We start from the raw sequence: 16278 nt of genomic DNA, 5'->3' as shown, positions 1-16278 counted from the left end.
GTAAAACATAAAACTTTTAGAAATAATCATAGGAGAAAATCATTGAGACCTAGAACAGGCAAAGTACAACCTACAGACCTGGCCAGTGTAGCTCAACTGGTTGGAGTATCATCCCTTATACCAAAAAGTAGCAGGTTCAATTCCAGGTCAGGGCACATACCTAAGTTGAGGGAGGCAATCCCTCCTTCTCTCTCCCTCCCTCCCTCTCTGCCTCTCTCTCCTTCTCCTTTTCTCCCTCTCTCTCCCCCTTCCTAAAAAATTGTTAAAAGTACAACCTACAAAAGAAAATATAAATAAATTAAGCCTCTTCAAAATTAAAAACTGTTGCTCTGTTAAGAGCGGAAAAAGAAAAGCTATAGAATGGAAAAAATATTTGAATACCACATATCAAACACAGAATAATTAGAATACATAAAACTCAGCAATAAAAAAAACCTATTGGGCCCTAGCCAGTTTGGCTCAGTGGATAGAGCATCGGCCTGCAGACTGAAAGATTCCAGGTTCGATTCCAGTCAAAGGCTCATGCCTGGATTGCGGGCTCGATCCCCAGTGGGGGGAGTGCAGGAGGCAGCTGATCAATGATTCTCTCTCATCATTGATGTTTCTATCTCTCCCTCTCCCTTCTTCTATGAAATCAATAAAAATATATTTTAAAAAAAACCTATTGGAAAATGGGCAAAAGAGATAAACAGACATTTCACCAAAGATATACAGATAGCAAATTAGCACCTGAAAATTTTTTTAACATCATTGGCCATTAGGGAAATGCAAATTAAAACCATGAGATATCACTAAACATCTATGAGAATAGCTAAAATAAAAAATGGTGACAATATCAAATGCTGATATGGATACAGAAAATCAGGATCACTCATATATTAATAGTGATAATGTATAAGGACACAGCCACTCTAGAAAACAGATTGACAGTTTCTTATAAAACTGAACATACAGTACCATGCCATCCAGCAACTGCACTCTTGGGTATTTATCTGACAAAAATGAAAACTTACGTTCACACAAAAACATAAACATAAATGTTCATAGCAGCTTTTTTTCCTAATAGCCAAAACTGGAAATAACCCAAATGTTCTCCAAGGGGTTAATGGTTAAACAAAGTGTAGTACATCCCTAACATGGAATACTACTCAGCAACAGAAATGAACAAAGTATGGATATATGCAACAAATTGAATGAATCTTGAGGGGAATCTTGAGGGAAGCCAGTTTTAAAAATGCTAACCCCAAAAGGATTTCATACTATATGAGTCCATTTATATAATCTTTTTGAAATAACAAAATGAAGAACAGATTAGTGGTTGCCAGGGATTAGAGATGGAGGAAGTGGAGAAGGGAGACAAGTTTGGTTATAAGAAGGCAGCACACACACAAACATAAAAAGGCAGCACAAAGAATCCTGGTGTCAATGAAAGTGTTCTATATCTTTATTATTGTGATGATTACACAAATCTACAGATGATAAAACTGAATAGAACTAAATATATACTACACACACACACACACACACACACACACACACATATACAGAGCTGGTGAAATATGAATAAGATAAGTGAATTTTATCAATGTCAATATCCTGTTGTGATACAAGATGTTGCAAATAAGAAACAAATGAGTGAAGGGTGCATCTTTGTTATTCTTACAACTGAATATGAATTTATAATTATCTGAAAATGAAGTTTAATTTTAAAAATTTGAGAGATAATTCAATATTCAGATAGACATGCATGGAGGAGAGATATGGTTCTATCTACACTAATAAAAGAGAAACATGGTAATTAGCGTACGACCGCTACCCTTCCCATTGGCTAATCAGCATATCCTTATGCAAATTAACTGCCAGCCAAGATGGCGGCCGGCAGCCATGCACTGAAGTGAACAGGGAGGCTTGCTTGCTCCAGTGACTGCGGACTCCAACGTTCCCCGCCTGACTTGCTGGCCTCTCAGCTGCAACTCTAAGCAACTATGTTGCAAATATAGAAGCTAAACAAAACCCCAGAAACCAGCTTTCAGTCAGCCGGGCTTCAGCCAGCCTAACCGCAACATTGTATCAATGTTTTCAGCAGCAAGGCCTCAGAGCTAAAGCTGGCCCAGAATTTAAAAAAAGAAAAGAAAAAAAGGAGCAGTTGGAAGCTTCAGTCACCCGCCAGCCGGAAAACGGCCCTCAGCCCCTCATCCAGGCTGGCCAGGCACCCCAGTGGGGACCCCCACCCTGATCCAGGACACCCTTCAGGGCAAACCAGCCAGGCCCCACCCATGCACCAGGCCTCTATTCTATATAGTAAAAGGGTAATATGCCTCCCAGCACCGGAATCAGTGGAGCAGCAAGGCCTCCCGGCACCGGGATCAGCGTGACAGGGGGCAGCACCCCAACCTCCTGATCAGCCCTGCTCTGTGCCTGATAGGGGGGAGTTCCCCAACCCCCTGATCGCCCTGCGGCTCTGTGTGTGACAGGGTGCGGCGCCCCAACCCCCTGATCAGCCCTGCTCTGTGTGTGATGGGGTAGAGCCATAACCTCTCCATCTGCCCTGCCCTGAGTGTGACAGTGGCGGCGCCCCAACCCCCTGATCGGCCCTGCTCTGTGGATGATAGAGGGTGGCACCCCAACCCAACTCCACGGGCCTTGCTCTGTGTGTGACGGGGTAGAGCCATAACCTCCCCATTGGCCCTGCCCTGAGTGTGACAGGGCGCAGCGCCCCAACCTCCTGATCCGCCCTGCTCTGTGCGTGACAGGGGGCGGTGCCCCAACTCCCCTATCGGCCCTACTCTGTGAGTGACAGGGGGGAGCTCCTCAACTCCCTGATGGGCCCTGCTCTGTGCGTGACAGGGGGGAACTCCCCAGCCCGCTGATCGACCCTGCTCTGTGTGTAACAGGGTACGGAGCCCCAACCCCCCTGATGGGCCCTGTTCTGTTAGTGACAGGGGGCAGTGCCCCAACCCCCTGATCGGCCCTGCTCTGTGCGTGACAGAGGGTGGCGCCGCAACTTCCCCATCGACCCTGCCTTGAGTGTGACGGGGGCGGCGCCCCAACCCCCCAATCGGCCCTACCCTGAGCGTGACTGAGGGTGGCATCGCCCCCTGATCGGCCCTGCTCTGTGCGTGACAGGGGGTGGCGCCCCAACTCCCCAATCGGCCCTGCTCTGAGCCTGATCAGGGGCTGCACCTAGGGATTGGGCGTGCCCTCTGCCACCCGGGAGCAGGCCTAAGCCAGCAGGTCGTTATCTCCGGAGGGGTCCCAGACTGCAAGAGGGCACAGGCCGGGCTGGGGGACCCCCCCCCCCCCCTCGCTCCTGCGAGTGCACAAATTTTTGTGCACCGGGCCTCTAGTTATTATATAATTTCTTAACTGTGACTCCAGTTTAGTGGGTTATTTCTACAAAAAAGTAAAAAGACTTAAGAGTTGAGGGAGACTTCTAGGTCATTCCCTTGGCATAAGACAGATATACAAGAGAACGGCAATTTAAAAGTAGCATTGTTACAACAATGAACACAGAACGAACACACAAAATTTGCTGGAGTAATGTCTCACCCACAGGATATTCCATGACTACCATCCATGGTCATGTGAAAACTCTTTTTACGCCATAGTAATCGGACATGCATTTAAATATTTTCCATCTCTCAACATAGGTATAGTCAAAAGAGGAGCTACATCACTAACTCATAAAGAAGGTAAAGCCCTAACCACTTTGGCTCAGTGGATAGAGTGTCGGCTTGAGGACTGAAGGGTCCCAGGTTCAATTCCGGTCAAGGGCATGTACCTTGTTTGCGGGCACATCCCCAGTAGGGGGTGTGCAGGAGGCAACTGATAGATGTTTCTCTCTCATGGATGTTTCTAACTCTCTATTCCTCTCCCTTCCTCTCTGTAAAAAATCAATAAAATATATTTTTAAAAAAAGAAAGAAGGTATAAAAGAAATAAAGTTTTTCTTTCTTACAATGAAAGAAATAAATGAATGAGGACGCTATTTTTCAAGTAGTGGATATGCATTCAATCTGCTCCAAAATCATCCGAAACCACTTTTAAAGATGCAGGGTTACCCAATGTATCAGTCAACTTGGGCTACCATAACAAAGTACCACAGAGTGGATGCTTAAACAACAGACATTTATTTTCTCACAGTTCTGGAGGCTGAGTTCAAGATTAAGGTGCCAAGAGTTGACTTCTAGCGAGACCTCTCTCCTTGGCTTTCAGATGGCCAGCTTCTCACATGGCTTTCTCTCTGTGCATATGCAATCCTAGTGTCTCTTCCTCTTCTTATGTGAATAACAGTCCTTTTGGATTATAGACCCACCCATATGGCCTTATTTAATCTTAACTACCTCCTTAAAGGCCTATCACCATATATAGTCAAACTTGGGGTTAGGTCTTCAACATATAATTTGAGTGTTTGTTTTGTTTGGTTGGTTTGTTTGGGGGGGGGGGGGGGGGCGCACATTTCCGTCCATAACACCCAGCAACTGGCCAGCCCTGAAGTATATTAAGTTTTGTATGAGTGCACATATATGTGTTACATGTACTGAAAGGCAGCAAGGCAAAGGAAAAAATACAGTTTTTGCATTAGAATTCGAAGTCTATCACTTAAGTGTTCTCAACGATAAGAATGTGAATACCTATTGCACTAGTTGTGAGAATTAAATGAGATAATCTAAGTAAAGCACCTAACATATGGTAAATAATAAATAAGCCAATACTGGGCCTCTGCCTTTCCATCCCTTTCCTTAAAAAAATTAATTATAAGTATTACTCAAATCTAAACATATCTAAAAAATTATGGACACTAATTTATGTCTGTAATTTAATTTTATCATCTTAATTCTCTATCATTAAAGCCTCATCTTCCAATTAGAGTGTATATTTTTATGTATTTTTTGTCCACCATAATGTTCATTGTTTTACTAACAAAAATCACATAATTACTGAAACACCTAAAATCATACCCCAAATCCTGTTGCGATTTGATTAGACTTGTGGAGAAGTAAACTGTATCTGACAACTATTTTTAACTTGGCTCACAACTGAAATGTACTGCAGATAATTTCAAGATAACACACCTACCTTCTATACACTTGCATATTCAAACAATGAGCCATAACCAACATCCATACTTAATATTTTTATTTAAAATTAAGATAATGGTGGTAAGAAGCAAAACCTATTGTGGATATATTTGAATCATTTAATAAAAGACAATCATGCTGAGCCTAAGGAAAGAACTTGCAAGTACTTGTCCTTTCTCCTACCTCCTCCCTTATCATTGGCATTCTAGAATTATCTGATATTACATGTAGCTGAAAACATGGAGTAGGCTATAACTTTGGTGTCCCCAAGAAATCTCAACTCCCAGTATTAATGCCCTTGCATATTCAAATGATGAGCAATAACCAACATCCCATACTAAATCTGCACTGGGTCATGTAATTAGCATTGGTCATTGGAATATTAACACACATGAAGAATGCAGAGACTTGATAAGTGATGACAGAGCGTCCTGTCCTCTTGAAAAGCTGTTGTGGAACCCAGCTGCCATGCTGTGAAGAAGCTCAAGCTAATGAAGTAGAGAGACTACAGGGATGGAGAGAGGAGAGGGTAAGAGAAAGTGAGAGGGGGAGGAAGGGAGGGGGAGAGGACGGATATAGCCAAAAGATGACACATGAACATCCAAGGTGTCTTAATGCATAAGTCTGGTGCCTCAGCTGGGACAGTTGGTGGATGGCATGGCATGGCATGGCATAACATACACTCTCCCTCTCCCTACTCCATTCCCTACTCTCTCCCCCTTCCCCCCTGCCACCCTCTCCTCCCCTCCTCTCTGCCCCACCCCCTTATGCTCCCTTCTAAGTTTTCCCTTTCTTCTTCCTAATTTACAGCTGTCCTTTTTATTTTTTGTCTGTCAGCCTTTGTCTGGTTTTCAATGACCCAGACCAATTCTAGCCTTTGGTTGTGCTCTGTATTTTTAGTAACTACAGGCACCTCCTTCAACCTCCCTCCAGACCACAGGTAAATAAGAGTTCAGGACAGACTCTTCACTAAGGTCAAAAGTTTACACTCATTTAACTCATAATTCTTTTTTTACCTGATAAAATCATTAGGCAATAGGAACCAATAACTTAATGTTCAGATAATAAATTATGCAGCAAGGAAAACATACCTCCTACTTTTCCTTAGACTTTACTGATCCTCTTTGTATTAATGTCTTATTCTTTTAACCCACATGACCCATTCCTCATACTTCACTCATTATATTTATCTTAATGGAGTGCGGGAAACGAGTTAAGTCGGCTCGCGTGAATTGCGCGTACTCCGCGGGAGCCGTTTTTAACTCGGTTCATATAGATTTGCGGTGGAGTGAAACGTGTAAACTCGGGCCGATTGTAACTGCGTATTACCAAATATTTGTTTGTAATCCACCCTTTTGGTGGATGGAACAAAACCAAAAGACAGAGCCATCTTATATTTTGGCGGGAAATTCACCCGCACTCCAAGTGTTAATCTATCCTGAATCATAATAATAATAGGTTTATTTAACTTCCTACTAGATCCAAAACTCTCTGAGAGACTCACTGGGAAAAGGAGCATCTTACTCATTGTTGTAATCCCTTAAATTAAGAATCTAACTAAAAATATGGTACAAAATCTGGGTCCTGGTCAGCAACCACTGTGTCCACAACTAATCTTTGCAATTCTCACCCTTATTTTTATTAGGAAATAATGATTCACCCATAGTTATAATGCTATCAGTGACAGAGTTAATGAACACTACATGTACTAACATTAACTTTAACAATTACTTGACTTAAGAATTATTTTACTTCTGTAGAGACAGTAAGATTATTTTTTAAGGGGAAAAAGGTATTATTTAAATTCCTTATTTCTTTTTCCTTTGTTTCAGGCCTAAGAAGCCTGCTTATTAGATCCAGGGTAAGATCTTGGCCAGATGCCAGGCAAATAATATCAATGGCAAAGCAGGCCTGGTGGAGACTACAGCAAAATGGAAAACTCAGACCCCACCTCAAAGAGACAACCTCCACTGGGCTCTAGCAATCTACTCTCAAGCAGAAACAGCAACCTGTGATTTCTCAAGAGACGCTGGAAATTGAGCCTTCTTAAATGTGAAGTCTTCCAATTTTTTAAAAATAGATTGTTATCGATTTGAGAGGAAGGGAGAGGGAGAGAGAGAGCGAAACATCAGTGATGAGAGAGAATCACTGATCAGCTGCCTCCTCCATACCCCACACTGGGGATGGAGCCTGCAACCTGGGCATGTGCCCTGACTGGGAATTGAACTGTGACCTCCTGGTTCATAGGTCAACGCTCAACCATTGAACTATGCTGAAGTCTTCCAATGTTTAAATGGTAACAACTAATTACAATAGATTCCAAATACACTAAGAGCAAGTCTTATACTAGTATATGTGTTGGATTCAGCTCAAGGTCCTTCTGCTATTGGGGAGAGAGGGAGAGGGAGAGAGAGAGAGAGAGAGAGAGAGAGAGAGAGAGAGAGAGTGTGTGTGTGTGTGTGTGTGTAGAGCCCGGTGCACAAAATTCAAGTACAGGGGTGTAGGGGGGTCCCCTCAGCCCAGCCTGCACCCTCTCCAATCTGGGACCCCTCAGGGGATGTCCGACTGCCAGTTTAGGCCCAGACATCCCTCTCACAATCCGGGACCGTTGGCTTCTAACTGCTCGCCCCTAACCACCTCTGCCTGCCTCCTGATTACCCCCTAACTGCTCCCCTGCTGGTCTGATCACCCCTAACTGTTCCACTGCTGGTCTGATCACCCCTAACTGCCTCAGCCTCGGCCTCCACCACCGCCACCATGGCATTGTCTGGAAGGTCGTTTGGTCTAATTAGCATATTACGCTTTTATTAGTGTGTGTGTGTGTGTGTGTGTGTGTATGTATATATATAATTTTTTTTTAAAGGTATACTAAGAGACCAACATTTCTTTACTTTCTCTCCCTCACCTTTAGGGGAAATAGAAAAAAATAACAAGAATAATGAGAAGCAGTTCCATAAAATTACAGGGAATACCAGTGACAAACTAACTTAATCTTTTTCTTTCTTGAAAAAGAAATTTGTTAGCAGTTTTGAATATTGAAATTTCTTAGCATAAAAATATATGGAAATAATTTTTTTCTTTTTAAATTTTTTTCCTCAGAACTTACAGAAAGGAAAATATTCAAATAAATATAAGAGTTGAAATTACACAAACTTTTCTGGCCTTAACAAAACTAACAAACATGAGACTAATGATTCACCACGTACACAGAAAAACCAGATACAAAATACTAATGGCATTATTATATTTACACTGGTCAATCTACATACTGTCACTTGACTCTCTTGAGACCAACAGCATCAAACTAGCTGGATACAAAGTTGAACTCTATGACCAGGGAAACCCAGCCTAACAAACCACTGTGGACTCAATCCAGTAACCTGAACCTCCTATCATGTTATAAGTAAGACAACCCATTACTAGTAATCAAATATTAATTTAGTCCAAAACATTTAATACTTTTATGAACGATTAGTCATTATTTAACCAAGGGATTAAGGCTTCGTTCTTTCATTTAAACATAGGAATAGAGCCAAACCGGTTTGGCTCAGTGGATAGAGCATCGGCCTGCGGACTGAAGGGTCCCAGGTTCGATTCCGGTCAAGGGCATGTACCTTGGTTGCGGGCACATCCCCAGTGTGAGGTGTGCAGGAGGCAGCTGGTCGATGCTTCTCTCTCATTGATGTTTCTAACTCTCTATCCCTCTCCCTTCCTCTCTGTAAAAAATCAATAAAATATATTTAAAAAAATAAATAAAATAAAAATAAAAATAGGAATAGAAAACACGAATTTCATCTCTAAACCTGCTTAGCTTTATGAAGTTAAAATAAAATTTTTAATATAATTAATTGTTATAGACAGCCCTTTGGAGTTCAAAACATTCTCTAAACTAGCTATCAGTAAGGGACGCCCTACTCCAACAGAATTAGTAGGCAATTTAATGATAACAAAATTATATTATTGTTACTTTGGGAGACCATTTATTTGTTGAACACTTACTATATGTCAGGTACTGTTACTGAATATGTTCAGGGTTCCCATTAAACCTTGAAAACAACCATATGAGGAAGGTACCATTATCATCCCCATTTTATAGATGGGGAAACTGACCTTTCCAAGATCACACAGCTAGTAAGTGGTAGTGTCAGGATTCCAACCCAAATCTTGTCTAACTTCAGAATTTTCACGCTTAACCACTACACTGTATTGCCTCCAGTGACTCTGGGTTGATATCTAAGATAAAGAAAAGAGGGAAATTTGTACTTCTCAGTGATAAATTTAAGAACATACTAGAAATGGAGGATACTTTTTAAAAATAAAACAAATCTCATATACATAGTCACATAAATATTTGAATTCTCAAATACATATAATAATGAAAACCTCACACAATGAACTCACAAATACAATTTTTCCTATTCAATCATTCATGTTTATTATTAAAAATTGAATGGAAAGGCTCTGTATTCTCTGCTCAATTTTGCTATCAACCTAAAACTGCTCTATTAAATAAATTATACTTTTTAAAAGTTTAAAACTACAATATACTAACTATGCCTAATTTAATTCAGTTATAAACTGGCATAAGACTATATTCTTTCAGTATAAAAAGTTGTACTTTGTTTATTATAACCACAGTGCTGCATATATAGTGGGTACTTTATATTTAACTTACTGATTTTTTTTTTTTTTTTGCAAAAAGGCTTGAAGATGTGTAACAGTGTATAAAATTAGAATTGTATCACTCTCTGAACACCTTTCAGAAAAGTCTGCAATACTAGACATGATATAAATTGGGATAAAATTAGACCCCAAAAAAAGGGACTCTATTGAACAATATAAAAGGAATACAATACCCCTATACCATGACTGACATAAGATTAACTTCACTTTTCCACCTAAGTACCAAAAGATATAGTCATAAGTCAAAATGGACTAGTATTACAAAATCTTTTCCTAATTTAATTGCTTCTAAATCTTCTAAAGAAATATACCATCCCATCCCCCAAAATAATACTTCAAGTCTCAACTTATGAACCAAATCTTTTTTCCTCTGATACTCACCAAGGTTGTCAAATTCTACAAGTCAATTAGGACAGATGTGAGAGATCTATAAAACAAGTTTTGCCTACTATACCACTTCCCATCAAGGAAGAGGTCCACCTTTATATATAAATTCATACCTAAATTCACTTATGAAGGGAACAAGTAAGAGGGAGATACTAACTCTATTCAGAAAAGCCCTTGTTCTATATATTCTGCAGTACCGTCAACATTTAGAAATATTGTATTGCCCACCAACAAAAAGTGTTGAAGGGAAGCACACTCTTAATTTTATTTGAACGCTGTACTTACAAAGTCTCAACTATTTAAAAAAAATCGCACTAATATTAACAAATGAGAACTCTAACGCACAAGTTACATACACTGTTGGGAGTATGGGCCTTAAGCACACCTGTAATTCATAAATCTCCTTTCCTTCCTCGCTGACCCACGTTTTCCTGAGTGATCCAAAGACCTTTTTGCAACGCTATGCTTTCAACAGGCTGAAGTGTAGATTTGCAGTGCAGCAAAAACAACGCATTCCGACCAAGACATGTTGCAAACAGTATCAGTGCCAATACTCATTCAAACACTCCTAGGCAAAGCTTCCCGCATCTCGCTTCAACAAGGAGCACACACTGGGCGATAAGACACAATAAACCTCAGCTGCCTCGGTAGCTGCAAGCTCAGCTGAATCCCCGGACGCCACTCCGCTTGGAAGGGGCAGAACCATATCCGGTTCTCACCTGATACACATTTTCCCAAGCTTCCCATCTTAAAAACTTATCTTCCCAGAGGAGCAATAAACATACAAAGACGCCAGGGAGTATGCCTGTAGGGAAGATAAGCGATCCAATTAAATCCCTACGCACGGAACCCGAAGCCTCCAAACTTTTCCGAACAAATCACAGCTGACAGAACGGGCATGTTTTCCCCCTTCTCCCCAGCCCCCGAGCAGCGGGCTTCACTTACTGGTTCGTTGGAGGAGCGGTCAGCGGGATGGCCACCTCTTCTTCCTCGTATTCGGGTCCATCCAGAGAGTCCCCTTCGTCCACGGTTCCCAGGCCGGCCCCCAAAGCGGGCAGCTGGGGAGGCGGCGGCAGAGGGGGGAATCCGCCGCCTGCCCCGAAGGGCTCGGCAGCCAACGCAGTGGTCCCTCTGGCGAGAGCCATCTCCCCGCCAGGTCCGGCGGCGGCGGCGGCAGCACCGGCCACGCCAGCAGCGGCGCCTCCCCCTGACAGTCCGGCTCCCCCCAGCGCCCCGGCCCCACACCCGGCTCCCGGGAACCCCGATCCCAGCGCGGCTCCGCCATCCAGAGTCCCGGCCGCTCTGCCCTCCGACAGCCCGGGATAGGGGGCGGCGGCCACCGGCAGGGCCGCGGGGATCCTCACCCGACACGCCGCCGGATAGGAACCGGCGCCCGCGGCCGCGCCGCCTCCCGCGGCCCCGGCGGTCACCGGGCCGCCCTCCTCACCGCCGGCCTCGGCCGCCATCATGTTGAAGCCCGCTCGGCTCGGCCTCGCCCGGCCCGCCCGGGAGCCCCGCGGGCCACCAGGCCCGGGCTCCGAGCCGCCCCGCCCCGGCGCGTTCCCCCTTCAGGACCCCAGGAGGAAACAACAACAAAAGGAGGGAGCCCGTCGCCGCGCCCCCTCCTCGGGCCACAGCCCAGGCTCCCGGGTGACGGGAAGCGAAGTGGGCAAAAAACCCGGCGCCGGCACCGCTGCCGCCCAAACCTTCACCTCATCCACCCACACTCACGCGCACACATGCACAGAAGCGAGAAACTTCCTGGCTGCACGAGAGAGGAAGGGAAGCGCCGGGAGCGCGGCGGGGCAGCTGCCGCCCCTCCGGCCGCCGCCGCCGGTGCCGCCGCTTCACCACCCGAGTTCCGGCCACCCCCACCGCAGCCACCGCCGGTGCCGCTGCCGCTGCCGGGGCTGGGGCCGCTGCAGCCGCCGCATCGTCCACCGGGCTGGAGACGGGAGGGGTGGGGAGAACAGAGGGAGGGGGGCGGGGAAGTGGGGAAATCGGCCGAACTGCTCCCAACCTGGAGCGCTCGGGGAAACCGACGCGAGAGAAAGGAGGGCGGGGCGCCGGCGGAGGGGCGGCGGGAGGAAGGGCGGGGAGGGCGGGAGCGCGCGTCTGCGCAGGCGCGGGCGGGGGCCGGGCCCGCGGGAGGAAAGGGAAGAGTCGGGAGCGAAGGAAGCGCGGGGACGCGCTCGCGGGCCCGCTCCGGGGAGAGCGCGTGGCGGCGGGGCCGCCTTTCCCGTCCGTGGGGCCCGCGGCGCGCGCCCGTCCTCCTGGGCTTTGTGCGATGGGCCGGTGGGGCGGAGGAGGGGAGGGCGGGATACCGAAGCCGGCGGCCGCCCGGCGTGGTGAGAGCCGGAGAGACCGGCGGGAGAGGGAGCGGGAGCGGGAGAGAGGAAGGGAGGTGGGAGAGGGACGGGAGGTGCGCGAAGCCGGTGCGGTCCCTGCTTCCTGACCCAGCCGGCGGCGCGAAATCTAACGGCGGAGGCCCGGGAGGAGAGGCTGCAGGTTGCTTCCAAGGTTGAGGCGGGACTCTTCATGTTTTCATTTCTGTTACATAATCTAAATCGCTATATGACCATTACAAACTAAAATAAAATACTAGGTTCTGAAACTCAAGAAAACAAAACGGATTGGGGGTGCCATATGGAAAAGGCTAAGAATTTTGGTAGCAATAATGGTTGTGAAGTCAGATTTCTACAACTATACACGTTTTCTTCACCGCGCCTCCCTCCCCCACGCGCGTCTCTCTCTCTCTCTCTGTCTCTCTCTCACACACACACACACACACACACCCGTGCCATTGCAAGTCTGGTAGGTCCTAATGGGGTGTGAAGAGGAGGGGTGCCATATAGGACACCAGTCAGTGCTCTTTTGTCCTCAGGTGCGAAAGACAGCAGAGCATGCTCCACAATGCATGTGTGATGATGCACAGAGCACCTTCAACACGACAAATGTCAAGGTCCTAAAGTGCCAGTTATGTATAGGTTCAAAAGTTACCAATATATCCAAAGAGAAGGGTTTTGTTTTGTCTTTTATACTGGGACTAGAGGCCCGGTGCACAAAAATTTGTCCCTCATGCTATGCTGATGAACTGAAACCAGTTTCCATGTCATTCATTCTTCGCCAACTCCGTCCACACCTTTGGGGATCCCTGGACCCGTTGGGGTTGAACCCCAACAACACTCGACCAACTGAGCCACTCCAGCTGGGCAAGTCACTACTTTTGAGAGAATAGAAAGTTACATAGCTGATTAAATGCCTTTGAAAAAGAAAATCTGTTAAAGTTTTGTCCCAGCCTAGCTAGTTTGCTCAGTGGTTAGAGTGTCAGCCTGCGGACTGAATGGTCGCAGGCTCAATTCCAGTCAAGGGCATGTACCTCAGTTGCAGGCTCTCAATCCCAGCCTTGGTTGGGGTGGGTGCGGGAGGCAACCAATCAGTGTTTCTCTGTCTCTCCCCCTCCCTTCCACTGTCTCTAAAAAATGAATGATGAAAAAAATATCCTTGGGAGAGGATTAACAAAAAAACCCAAAAAGTTTTGTCCCAATAAAAATAAGCACAAAAGTAAAAAAAAAAATAAAAAATAAATTGTCCCTCAGCCCCGCCTGTGCCCTCTCGCAGTCTGGGACCCCTCGGGGGATGACAACCTGCTGGCTGAGGCCTGCTCCCCGGGGGATTGGGCCTAAGCTGGCAATCAGACATCCCTCTGGAAGCCCGGCAGCCCTCGGGGGATGTCCACTTGCCAGCGGGGAGCAGGCCTAAGCTGCAATCAGACATCCTTAGCACTGCTGAGGAGGCAGGAGAGGCTCCCACCACCACCGCTGTACTGGCAGCCATCAGCCTGGCTTGTGGCTGAGCAGAGCTCCCCCATGTGGGAGCGTACCTACCACCAGAGGGCAGCTCCTGCATTGAGCATCTGCCCCCTGGTGGTCAGTGTGTGTCATAGTGACCAGTCATTCCCAATCTTTCTGCTGCTAGGGTCAGTTTGCATATTACCCTTTTACTATATAGGATAGAGGCCTGGTGCATGGGTGGGGGCCGGCTGGTTTGCCTTGAAGGGTGTCCCAGATCAGGGTGGGGGTCCCCACTGGGGTGCCTGGCCAGCCTGAGTGAGGGGCTGATGGCTGTTTTCAGGCTGGCCACACCCCCTTTAGGGTGGGGGTCCCCACTGGGGTGCCTGGCCAGTCTGGGTGAGGGGCTGAGGGCCGTTTTCAGGCTGGCCGGCAACTGAAGCTCCCAGCCTCTCCTTTTTTTCTTTTTTTTTTATTCTGGGATTTATTTACCTGCTATAACTGAAACATTGTTGCTGTCACTGGAGCTGAGAGCTGGCTCCAGCTCTGAGGCCACCACCTGCTGAAAGCAGGTATCTGGGGTTTGTTTAGCTTCTATAATTGAAACTCTGTTGCTTTCAGAGCTTAGAGCCGTGCCACAGCAGGCAGGGAACTTTGGCTTCCTCCATCACTGGAGCAAGCAAGCCTCATGTTCACTTCAGCTGTGTGGCTGCTGGCCGCCATCTTTGTTGGCAGGTAATTTGCATATTGCCCTGATTAGCCAATGGGAAGCGTAGTGGAGGTATGGTTAATTACCCTTTTTGTCTTTTATTAGATAGGATATCTGTAAACTATTATATGCATTCATATAGGTGGAGGAATCATTCCCTTTACTAGTATTTGAAACTACAGTGCAGGTAACTTGCCTTTTTGGGTTCATATATTGTTCTTATCTTTTAAATTCTCCCAGGAAGAATCCCATATTAAATACCATTGAATATTGAACTTTGAGATCAATATTTTCTCTGCTAAGGATGATCAAACCAACACAGGAACATATTGGGGATGGGAAGAGGCTGTAATAAAGGTCCAGGGAAAAAGCAAAAGACCACTGAAAGAGGTGGCAGGGTGCCTGCAAGACATTTTCTTTTACTTTAGAAGTCTGCTTAAGCCTATTTACCAAACCAGAGACAAATTTGTTTAATAGTAATCATGAAGACCCCTTATTGGGCTTACCTCTTTTGCCATGTACTCCTTGGGAGAATGGAGATGGACTAGTCTCAAGAGTGGTCTCAGACCAGCATTATCTTAGGACCTTATCAGAAATGCAAATTTGGGTGGGCCATCCCAGATCTTCTGAATCAGCAACTGCAGCAATCTATGATTTAATGAGCCTTCAAGTTTACACATTTAAAAACTACTGTACTGTAGTATGCTAATCAGGAAGGAGGTATGTGATACCTAAAAACGGTTCTGAAAGAAAGAAAATGAGTAAGAAAGCCAACTCAGTGTTATTCACTAGGTAGGTGGGATAGCGATGTAGGTATTGGGTTACTAAGTTCTGTGCTATTTTGGAAAGGACGTTAGAAAATGAGAATATGCATAATAAGGTAATTCCATACTATAGAGAATAATGAAGTTCTACAGTTGCCTATCTAAGAACACTTTTTCTTGTGTATATTTTTAAACTTAGGTCCTCAGAGTTAGACCATCAAAGTGCCTATTCACCCACTGCCAATGAATTTACATGTAGCCTGTGTTTCAAATCTACTGTGTGTTAGCATCCCAATCCTGCAACACTCCCACCTCAATTACCACCATCAGCCTTTGAATGTAGGAGGTTGGACTGAAGATTATCACCAACTCTTGGGTATCACTGATTTCTCTAACTGCTCACACAGGTTCGAGATCAGACTCACTACTCTACTTTGTAGAATTACCTCCTTCCCTTTTTATGAAAATTCTTTGGCAATTAAAAGCCAATATTTAATGCAGTCCAACACCAATTAAATGCTGAGTTATATTGTTTTCTAGTGTATGTGTCTACAGTACTTTACTATCTATACATATAAAAGCCTAAGCGACCTTTTGACCATTCAACCAGTAACTATGACACACACTGACCACCAGGGGGCAGATGCTCAATGCACAGGCATGGAAACATGGAACAGACTGATGAATTTCAGAGGGAAAGGGTGAGGGGAAGGGTGGAAAAAGATTAACCAAAGATCTTCTATGTATACTTACCGCCCAGTGTACAGATTCGCTCAACGCTCAGCCTGGCCTGAGGAGATTGGGCCAAAACTGGCTCTCCAACATCCCCTGAAGGGTCCTGGATTATGAGAGGGCACAGGCCAG

At 45.5% G+C, this 16278-nt stretch overlaps 1 protein-coding gene across 1 annotated transcript in view; it reads right to left on the bottom strand.

Moving 5' to 3' along the window:
• RASA1 (RAS p21 protein activator 1) overlaps positions 1-12107 on the bottom strand; it is a 114691-nt gene extending 102584 nt beyond the window's left edge. The window contains exon 1 of the mRNA XM_070412299.1: positions 11096-12107. Coding sequence (XP_070268400.1) covers positions 11096-11619 — 524 coding nt within the window. The 5' untranslated portion in view covers positions 11620-12107. The remainder of the gene's footprint in view (positions 1-11095) is intronic.
• Positions 12108-16278: the final 4171 nt, after the last annotated feature.

The sequence above is a fragment of the Myotis yumanensis genome, unplaced genomic scaffold (assembly GCF_028538775.1).
Source record: "Myotis yumanensis isolate MYYU_CA2020_CCGP unplaced genomic scaffold, mMyoYum1.0.hap1 SCAF_4, whole genome shotgun sequence".
NCBI classification, from domain to species: Eukaryota; Metazoa; Chordata; class Mammalia; order Chiroptera; family Vespertilionidae; genus Myotis; species Myotis yumanensis.
This window is presented reverse-complemented; position numbering and strand designations above follow the sequence as displayed.